Source organism: Salvia miltiorrhiza, chromosome 2 (assembly GCF_028751815.1).
Source record: "Salvia miltiorrhiza cultivar Shanhuang (shh) chromosome 2, IMPLAD_Smil_shh, whole genome shotgun sequence".
Lineage (NCBI taxonomy): Eukaryota > Viridiplantae > Streptophyta > Magnoliopsida > Lamiales > Lamiaceae > Salvia > Salvia miltiorrhiza.
Genome location: NC_080388.1, coordinates 38,951,189 through 38,962,847, shown reverse-complemented (window position 1 = coordinate 38,962,847; position 11,659 = coordinate 38,951,189). Strand labels below are relative to the sequence as shown.

General features: G+C 34.5%; 1 protein-coding gene across 1 annotated transcript; it reads left to right on the top strand.

Moving 5' to 3' along the window:
- The first annotated feature begins 6,286 nt into the window (after positions 1 to 6,286).
- On the top strand, positions 6,287 to 6,835 carry LOC131008424 (uncharacterized protein At5g19025-like). The gene has a single exon (XM_057935305.1). It carries the CDS (start codon positions 6,287 to 6,289, stop codon positions 6,833 to 6,835), a length of 549 nt encoding a protein of 182 aa, XP_057791288.1.
- The last annotated feature ends 4,824 nt before the right edge of the window (positions 6,836 to 11,659 follow it).

The window sequence follows — 11,659 nt, the reverse complement described above, 5'->3', positions numbered from 1 at the left end:
TTAATTCACGTGTCCATTAAATATGAATATATCTGTTCATTTAGAAATTGTGTTCTGTTCATTTAGAAATTGAGTTCTGTTCATTTATGTTCATGCGTCCAGTAAATCTAAATAAGAAATCTGAATATATTGTTCATTTAGAAATTGTGTTCTGTTTATTTAGAATTTGGGTTCTGTTCATTTATGTTCTTGCGTCCAGTAAATCTAAATAAGGTTTTCGTTTCTGCTGTGAAATTTGATTTTTTTTCGTTTCCTTAACATAAACATTTTGAACATGCTTTAAACAATTACGAACACTTAAATAAACTATTTGAATTTTTCTTACTAACATAAAATATTTAACATAAATCATTTCGAACAAGTGTAAAATAATTACGAACACCAAAATAAACTATTTGAATGTTCATTGAAAAAATGTTTATAGTTCATTGAAAAAATGTGTTCTGTTCATTTATAAATTGTGTTCTGTTCATTTAGAAATTGTGTTATGTTCATTGAAAAATCATGCACTATTATATTTCTGAATAATATTATTCATATTTGATTGATTGAGAATTGTAAAAATATTTAATATAAATTATTTTGAATAAGCATAAAAAAGTTACGAACATCTAAATAAAATATTCGAATTTTTCTTGTTGACATAAAATATTTTGAACAATCTTAAAAAAATTATGAACATCTAAATAAAATATTTGAATTTCTTATGACATAAAAATTTAACATAACTTTTCGAACAAGCGTAATAAAATTACGAACATCTAAATAAAATATTTGAATTTTTTTTTCTGACATAAAATATTTAATATATAACTTTTTGAACAAGCATAACAAAATTACGAACATCTAAATAAAATATTCAATTTTGTTTACTGACATAAAAAATTTTGAACAAGCCTTGTGAACATCTAAATTAAATAATATTATACAGATTATGAAAAGATTTCCTAATTCAGCAAATTAAGTTCGACAAATCAGTACAAGTTGTTCGATATAATTATTAAAATGTTCATATAAAAAACAACGAATTAATTTAATAATTTGGCTGAACAAAAAACTGTCGGTTTCAATAATGTTTATGGGTTATGAGTAATAAATAATATTATATTTTAATGAAAGAATATATTGCAAATAAATGAAAAAAATATTGATTTATAGCCAAGGAAAAAAAATTCTGGTCAACCAAACGTGATTAAGGAATTAAATGGCTATTAAAAGAAAATACGAAAAGATACACGGTCTTACCAAATATACTTGGATCATGAGTATCTTTAGATGAGGAAAATCGGTTACAATAAATAAGTCTATTACTATTATAACCTTTTCATCCATTATTAAATGATAAATACCGAAAATATTACAACCGTGAGATTAGAAAGATTGGATGCACCAGATTAATTCTCTATTCTCTAAATACTTATCATTCTCTGTTTAACCTTTCTATATATATATATATATATATATATATATATATAAAGAATTAAAATTTATTAAAGGCCCAAATTTTGTAGTCCATCAAATTCCTTTTTAATAAAACTAGAAGCCCAAATCCATTAATAAATCAAAGGCCCAATCCAATCCCTCTCTTTTAACCTAATACACACACTAAACACACTCACTCACACACACTCAGCCACACGCACTCTCTCTCTTTCACAGCCGCTCTCTCTTCTCTCTGACCTCTCTCTCTCTCTTTTTCCCTCTGTCGCACACCCACACTCACAGCCAGCCCGCGCCACCTCCCTCGTTCTTCTTCCCCGGCGGAATCAAGGTGAGGAATCGCCACCGCCGCCTCTCCGCGCCACCTCTCTCGTTCTTCTTCCCCGGCGGAATCAAGCGTCGTTTGAGGAATCGGCGTCTCACACCGATTGAACAACGGCAGGAGGTCGCCGCCCCTACCGCCGCCGCCCTCTGAAATCCGACCACCGCAGCGGCATATTGAAGCCAACCACCGGAAACCACCGGATTCGCGAGGTTGGCGCACCCGATTCGCGAATCCAATTTTTTTTTTTTTTTTTTTTTTGGGGGATTCGCCAGGTGGCGAATCCCGTGCGAATCCCACGCGAATCGCGCCCACACCCGCCCCCCGCGCGAATCGGATACTGCACGGGGGTGATTTTGCGCGAATCCGTGCATCCCAGTGTGTGGGTAAATCAATTAAGATTTGCATAAATAATTAATTTAAGCCAAAATATAAATGTAGCTAAAAATATTTTTCCACGTTTCTTACATGTCAAGAATAAATAATGATAAAAATTCATTACCCACACATAGATAATTTAGAATTATGTGTGGTTAATAACTTTTATTAGTTTGCCACGTTGGCGCAACAAATTTAAAAATAAATTTTATTATACATAAATAAAACTTAAAAATAACTGTAAAACAATAAATGTCACGAAAATATTTTTGCCGCACATTTTAAATGTCAATAACTAATGAATTTTTTTTGTATGAATTACCTAAACATTTTGAAATTATGTGTGGCTAAACTACCACACATTATTATGTGTGGATAATTATGTGTGGGTAAAAACTCAATTTCTTGTAGTGTGGAATTCATACGTGAAGTGGAGTTAATTTTCAGAACATATTTATTATTCCATTGAGCTAATCAACAAACACACATAGCCCAAAAGCCATTAAATCGGGTTGTAGATACAATTGGAGATACAATTTGGAGGATTTGTGTGTATTTCTTCCACTTGTTTGAGTCCAAAGAAAGAGTAATTTAATTTTGGGGGAAATGGGATTTGATTAGGCGTGGGGAGTTGGTTTTGTAGTTTTAATTAGTGAGTTAATTGTGTGGATTAATTGCATAGATTAAATAAAAGTGTGGATTTATTAATGACATAAGTTGTAAATAAATTGAAAAGTAAAGGGTATAAATGTACAAAAAGGTAAACAGGGCATTTTTTTGTAGATAAAAAAAGGGGATAAGTATGACACTTTTTCGTGGACAGATGGAGTACTATACTAATTTAGAACTTTGTAATTCTAATTGTGGGGTACGTATAATGTGCCTATTTATACAGTAGTTTATAGCATCGGTGAGTCAGTCGGTAGCTTACTTTTTAGAGTGATAGAGTATCATATTCCTCTTAGTTCTCTTACACGTGTTTCATAGAGGTAAAAATTAGAATTATCAATTCTGTATCATATATGCGAGCAAAACACGTAGATCACCTAAAACTAAGATATTTAATATTTTCCTCAAAAAAAAAAAAAGATATTTAATATTTAAGGAGCAGGTACACAATACTACCTTCGTCTAATATAAAAAATGGAAAATATACATATCTTAGTTAATTAACTAACCCATGTAAATATATATATACTATATATATATTGAATCTGAAATTCTAAATGCATGTAATCTCCTGCACTCAGTTAAAGTATAATCCACACATATATATAGATATATATAGAGAATGGATCCATGGAGAATTGCATATATTTTGAGAATAAAGAATTGATCCTAGCCTTTGATTTGATTAGATCTAGCGGTTTATATGACTTCCGCCTTTTATGTTTTTAATTGTTTTAGTTATACGATTAAACACGCTTAAGCCTAATTATGTAAATTTCTATTTATTATTTGTGGTAGTTATCAAATTATGGGTTGACCGAATTTGAAGTAGGCGGTGGTTATGCATATCTTTATTATTTCCTTCTTTAATTTTTTATTAGTTTAATTTTCTTAACGAATAATTTTTTATCATAAATTCGATGGATCCATATAGTTGCAGAAACCACATAATTTATAGCATCCATTATTAATTTTTGAGCAAACATTAATTCGAATAAACAAGTAAATATTTAGAATTTGAACACACAAATAATTAAATATATATTTTACAGCTCATACTATTTCGAATATGAATATATAAATAAATGAACGTTAATTACATATTTTTTTTAATGACAAATCATTTCGAATAAATACTGCTATTTATTGAATATGAATAATTAAATAAATGAATGTAAATTTTCATTACCGTCGTCATCAGTACTGGTGTTGGTGATATATATATATATATAGGGTTGGGTTCCGGTGGATCCCTATGCTTATAATAGATCCGTAGATCCAAATCTAGACCACACATTTATGACATGTGGCGCATCAAGATGGTGACACGTGGCAAGGCATTTCAAGGCAAAATCTGGAGAGGGGTAAAATTGGAATGAAATTTTCGAAATTAAAAAAAAAAAAAAATTAGATTTTCTCAAAATAGGTATATTTTAGATGCATAAAGTTTCATACGAGAATGCATGAACTTTCATATAAAAATGCATAAAGTTTCATATAAAAATGCATAAGATTTCACCCCACCCCAACCCCACCCCCCACACCCCTGAACCCCACCCCACCCCCTACCCCCCACCCCCCCCCCCCCCCAAATTTTTTTTTTTTTAAAAAACTGATTTTCTGACCACTGACCCACCCCTACCCCCTACCCCCCACCCACCCACCCACCCCCCCCCCCCACCAAAATTTTTTTATTTTTTATTTTTTTATTTTTTTATTTTCTCAAAAACTGATTTTCTGACCACTGACCCCCCACCCACCCACCCCCCACCCCACCCCCCAAATTTTTTTTTTGAAAATCAGTTTTTAAAAAAATAAAAAAAAAAAAATTTTTGGGGGGTGGGGGTGGGCCAGCAATCAGAAAATCAGTTTTTGAAAAAAAAAAAATATTGGGGGTGGGGTGGGGGGTGGGGGGGTGGGTGGGTGGGGGTGGGGCAGGGGTGGGGTGGCGAAACTACCAGATTTATTAAAATGAAATGCATTTTTTGTATAATTTAATGCATTTTTATGTGAAAACTTTATGCATTTTTGTTTGATTTTATATGCATGTGAAACATGCCTATTTTTGGGGGGTGGTAATGGCGAGGGTTGGGGGGTGGTGTGGGCTGGATTGGGGGGTGGTATGGGGTGGGGTGGGGTGGGGTGGTGAAAATACCAAAACTGGAAAAATTAAATCCATTTTTCTGTTCAAAGTTATGCATTTCATGTGAAAACTTTATGCATCTTTGTGTGAAACTATATGCATCTAAAATATATCTATTTTGAGAAAATCTAAAAAAATATATATTTTTTTAATTATTAAATCCGAAAATTACATTTCAATTTTACCCCTCCAGATTTTGCCTTGGAATGCTTGGAAGCTCCTTGCCACGTGTCACCATCTTGATGCGCCACATGTCATAAATGTGTGGTCAAGATTTGGATCTAGGGATCTATTATAAGCATTGGGAATTTGAGATCTATATGATCCCATTCATATATATATATATATATATATATAAGCTACGTATTTATATATATATAATTATTATCATGCAAATGCTTGTGACCAATAATTATATTATATTTTCTTTAGCTAAATAAAATAGATAAATATTTATATATCTATATATTTTGTCAAATTTAAATTATTTATATTAAAATATGAAAATATTATTAGTAACACTAAATTCTTATTGCAAAGTCGTCTATTTAGGGTATGACTTGACTAGTCAAAAGCTCAATAAATAATATATATTTATATATGTGTGAAATATTTATATATATCTATATATATGTAAATATCGTAAAATAGATAATTATTTGGTTTCTAGTTGTCACATTATTTGATATTAAACTATAAAAATATCACCAAAACTATGATTTACAATTGTGCACGGTTACACGGGAACACACTACACGGTATGTTCATCTATGCACGGTGTGTTTATCCGTACACAGTATAATCATCCGTGCATGATATCCGTACACGGTATGCACGGTATACTCTAACGTGCACGATTTGTTTATCATTGATCGCGCACAGTAAGCATCTCTGTGCACAAAAATAATATCATCAATATATGATAAAAAGTACACAAAAAATAAAGGGTTAAGTACCAAATACCCCCCCAACGTTGGGGCCCCTATCGCGTATAAGACCCTATAGTCAGGGTAGACGCTGTTTACTACCTCAACGTGGCTAAACCTAAGCAAATCCCCCCTGCATTTTAACACCATTAAGTCACCGTTAAAAAAATTATTTTTTTTTAAATTTTTAATTAAGATGGCCTCTCTCTCTCTCTCTCCCCCTCCCCCCATCGAACATCCTTTCCCGGCGAGAGAACATCGCCCCTCCGCCGTGGTCTCCACCTTCCTAGACGACACAAACCCCGTGGAGCCCGCCGCAGCCGGTCCGGCCTCCCCAACAACACGTAGCCCCGCACCCTAACTGGGGCCAACTCCAGCGATCTCCACCACTCCATTTTTATCACTAACATGCGCCATCTCCACCACTCCATCACCGCCATGGCCCTTTCCTCCTCCCTCAGAAAAACCCCAATTCCAAAAACCCCCGCCCCCAACCACCCGAATTCCCCAAACTGCCCCTCCCTCTGCCGCCACTCGCCCTCCGCCACTCTCGACCTCCTCATCTTCATCCTCGTCCTCTTCTCTGGCGCCTTCCTCATTGTCTCCTGCTTCTCCTATCTCTTCCAGTCGCTCTCTCTCATCCTGCCCCCTTTCTCCACCGTGGCCGCGCATTTCCACTGCCATTTCGCCTCCAATCCACAGTCGCAGCTGATCTTCTTCACACTGTTCGCGATCTCCTTCGTCGGCTTTGTAATCTTCTTCGAGATCTGCTGCGGGCACAGATCGAGGAGGTGCGAGAGGAAAGGGTGTAGGGGCCTGAAGAAGGCGATGGAGTTCGATTTGCAGCTGCAAGGAGAGGAGCTACTGCGCTCCGGCGACGGGAATAAGGCGGTGAGAGATGTGAATGAGCTGCCGTGGAAAGGGGGCGGCGGGCTCCACGGGGTTAGCGTTGTCTAGAAAGGTGGAGACCACGGCGGAGGGGCGATGTTCTCTCGCCGGGAAAGGATGTTCGATGGGGGGAGGGGGAGAGAGAGAGAGAGAGGCCATCTTAATTAAAAATTTAAAAAAAAATAATTTTTTTAACGGTGACTTAATGGTGTTAAAATGCAGGGGGGATTTGCTTAGGTTTAGCCACGTTGAGGTAGTAAACAGCGTCTACCCTGACTATAGGGTCTTATACGCGATAGGGGCCCCAACGTTGGGGGGGTATTTGGTACTTAACCCAAAAATAAATATCATCCAGCTAACATATCAAAATAATACCATCCTCACAAACACGTGAATAATGTCATCCAAATGCACTAAATACATTAACAATATCAAGTTTCTACCAAATAAAACATAAAGTGAAAACCCTAGTAGCAAGTTGACGATGATATTGAATTAACCTCTTCAAGTCACCAAATCGTATTGGGCGAATTGAACATCTCAAGGATATATCACTATCATCAAGTAATCATCTACCTTGTGCGGTGTCCTGTGCAGATTATTTGCCCAAAATCCAGCTTCAATTAATAATTTGGGTCAATCGCGCAATAGGCTTCAGTTGGATCAACCTTACATCGAATGCATCCGAGTTCATTTTTCCCTAAATTGTCTCTGATATAGACCCCCACGGGGAATACTATGCGGATTATTCGGATTAAAGTCCCCGGTCCCAAAGTATAGTCCTTTCACCATACAAAACTTTTTCATGCCAAACTGTATCTTAATCCCACCGATGTTAACCACTTCTCCCACGCTGAGAAACTATCATCGTATAGTTCTCTAGCCAAAAGGTAAAGTAGAGCTATGTTAACATTATCCTCTCTTCTAAAACTAAGTAAATGTCTGAAGCAACCTCTTTTAAACTCTTCCGGACAACCATGGCCAGACAAACGTGTTTTCACCTCTGCCAATATATTCATGCGAACATAGTTGTTTATACATCCTAGAAAGTTTTGCATAAATGATGGCAATCATCTGTAACGAGCCTATAATATATATATATATATATATATATATATATATAAAACAGGTTAAAACACTATCAAAACAAAGTAAATTCAACAAAAAAATGCAAATATTTTTGTACACAGTTAATGTAACTGTGTACAGGACCGTGCACGGTTTCGTAACACATATATGTACACGATTGTAATGGTGCACAGTTACAACCATAGACAGTGCATAGATACGAACGTGCGATGTACATGGTTTGAAACCATATACTAAAGTTGTGCATACAGTGTCTACAACAATAACAACTCAAAATCACAGAAATTTCAATCCAAACTAACAACTTAAGAAATGTCAACCAAAACTAACAACTTATCATATAATATTATCATTTCATCATTATTCAATATTTAAATGGGTATAGATGTATACTAACAGGTGGGGGTGGTGCTTATTTATCTTTCTCGTTATCCTTCGACGGCGGGATGGTCGATTCCGATGTCTTTGGGGATTTACTGAGGATTTGGGTTCGTCACCTTCCTCATCATGCTCTTCCTTATCACGCTGATCATCACCTGAGTCATCAGAGTGTGAAGTCATAATTTTGATACACGATTAAGGGCAGCAGATGCACATGGCATGCGATTGGGGGTGATTGTGCACGACGGTGGCAGCAGACGGTCTAGGGCACAATTGGTTTGAGAGAGACAGATTTTGTGGGGTCATTTTCACCCATTTTTTGTTTAATTCAATATTTACAAAGTTAAAATATATATGTTCGTATCAGTAGGATCCATTAAGGTTTCGTTTGTCTTATTATATTGAAGTGGCTATAAAACTTATGTTTTTATGGATGTGTATAAAAAAGTTATAAACTTTCTCAAATAGGCTATATATGAAACTCGACCATTATAAATCTTGAACTAATTGTAGTTTCTTGTACCTCATCACTTTCTTTCAGGGGCGTTTACTTTAGAGAAATATTAGTCTTGATAGATAAAAATAATAAGGTTAATTTTATGTTTACTTTGATGGATTGAAATTTTGGGATATCTTAATCCCTTGATTATTTATATCATTCAAGTTAGTTTTGCTTGATTCTTATTCCATGAAAATGGTGGGATTGGAGAAATGCTATTCTTGAAGATAAAAATACTCAATCCTACATATAATTAATCTTGCAAGGTAAACGCTCTAAAGGTATGTTCTCTTAGAATGATAAATTTATAATGAGAAAATGAAAGATAACAAAAAAATTATTTTTTAATTTACTTTTTTCTTTCCTCTCATTTTACACAAAAGAGAATTTCATCATTTCTAATTCATTCTTTTCACTCCAAAAAGAGATAATATTATTCCTCCATTTCTAGTGTTACAATATTATATTTCTTTGAAGTGAAAATGAAGAACGAAAGAGGGTGTGGATATGGCACCACTCTAAACTAAATGACGTAATTTTGATTTTAAAACATATTTTAAACATGTCTTATTGGTGCCTAATACACGAAATTTGAGTCTATTTTGATTTTTCTTACAAACTTTGAAAATTGTCAAAAAATATATGAACTTAAATATTATTGCAATTTTCTCCTAATTTAAATTTCAGTCAAATTGAATATGATATTGTGTTGAATGACAATATTTTAATAAAAGTGACATCCAAATTATTTTTAAAATTTAAAATATTTTTTTACTCTCATTCTTGATCTCTCTTATCAAATGAAAATTTTAGTTTGACATGCACATCCATAGAGCAAATGACGTCATTTTAATTAAAATGGTGCCACGTCCATCAACACAACTAAAAATCAAATAATAGAAAAATTATATTAATACATACTTTTTGACAACTTTTAAGTTCGTGAAAAAATAAAATAAGTCAAAAATTTTGTGTTTAAGCGCCACTAACTTATCTTTTAATTAAAGCGATGTCACATTATGTTGAATTTAGAGTGTTTGGCTAAGCTTATTTTAAAGCGCTTATAAGATTGATGAAGAGTAATATATGCAGAGCAGAGGAATGGGTTTGGACAGAGGAATCACTCGGGTCAGATGAATCGCTGAGGAGCAGAGGAGTAGAGCAGAGCAGACCTCGGCTCTGCCGAGGAGCAGAGCAAAGCAGATCTCGGCTGAGCAGAGGAGCAGAGCAGAGCCACCCCGCCTTGACAGAGCAGAGCTACCCGCCGCCAGAGCAGAGCCACCCCGCCTTGATAGAGTAGAGCTACCCCGCCCTGCCAGAGTGCAAAGCTACCAGAGACAACCTTGCCAGAGCTAACTTTACCACCGAGATTGGGCTTCATTTCTCTGTTTCGTGGGCTTTAAGGTTAGGCTCAATTAGTTATCTATAAATAGAAAGTTTAGCAGAAGTATTAAGGGGATCAATTCATTCTATCACTTCACCTGTAATATGAAAAATACTCTTGAGATAGTGAAACCAACGAAAAACCTCCCGTGGACGTAGGTCTTCATGACCGAACCACGTAAATGTGCCATTTATTGCTTTCTAGTTTAGCTGTTGATATGATGCTTTATCAAAGATGTAATTTTTAAGATTTTATAAGTTGTCAAAGTGTTTGGATAATTGAGCTTATAAGCTAGGGAGAGAATTCTTTTGCTAGAGAGAGAGAATATTTTCTTAGAGAGAGAAAATCGAAGAAAAATGAACTTGAATGATGTATGATGAAATAATAAATTATAGTTGAAAAATATTTGTAAAAAGATTGTTGCATATTAGATCATAAAAAAATAAGTTGGGATAGAGAAACTTATTTTTTGGAGCTTATAAGCTGTTTAGGAGTTTATTTTGTCAAACACTTTGAAGGAGCTCCTAAACAGTTTATAAGCTATTTTGAAGAGCTTATAAGCTCAGCCAAACTGAAATTCGAATGGTAGGATATAATAATATTCAAATTTATAGTATATATTTTTTACAATTATCAAAATTTATAAAAAATAATTAAAATAAATCTAAAATTTGTAGGCACCCATAATCATAAAATTTTCTATCAAATATTATAAGTTTGTAATTTTATCACCCAATTTATCATTTTTGTATTTCTAATAAAATGAAATATTTATTCTACTTATAACACACTCAACTATTTTATTTAAATATGTATCATTTAAAATAGGGTTAATGGCACGTAAATTACTCAACTATTTCCAAATTCTGGTCTAGCAACCAAATTTCCAACTCTGTAATGAATAATAGCGAACTTTTAATTTCTCTGATTTAGATACTCCGTTCAATTTCCGGCAAGGGTAAATTTGTCAACACGCGTACGTGGATTAATTTATGCGAGGTGGCGTCGATTTGGCGTCTATGTGGCAATGACTTAGAACGACGTCGTTTTGTGGTCTGATGTGGGCAACGAAATGGCGGCAAACACTTAATAGGTTAATTAATCAATTGTCTTTAATCCACTAAATTTCACTTTTCTTCTGACTTTTCATCTCCAAACTCTATCTCTTCTCCTCCCATCTTTTTGACTTTCTGCAAAATTGCTTGAACTAATGTGTTGGGTTTTGAGATTGCTATAATCGAAGTACTGGATTGTGTGGTCCTTTGGAAGTGGTCCCAGAGTTTTAAAAATGGCGAAAAGGTAAAGAATCTTTCTTTTGTTTAATAGTTTTGTGCATGTGATTGTCACCAAGACTGGAAACAATAATTGCTCGAAAGTTGTGTGTTGTCGCGTTCGTCTTTAATGTGGTAGCTATGGTTTACTGTATACTTGCTATTTGACTTCAACGCCAGTTGCTGTTTTTAATTTTTTAATTTTGGGTTCTTCGGTGTGTATATTTTCATGCAGTGGTGAATTCGGTTTGCATATATGCCATGGTGGT

Coding starts and splice junctions, on each gene's coding strand:
- LOC131008424 (XM_057935305.1), top strand. CDS start 6,287: ATGCGCCATCTCCACCACTCCATCACCGCCATGGCCCTTTCCTCCTCC.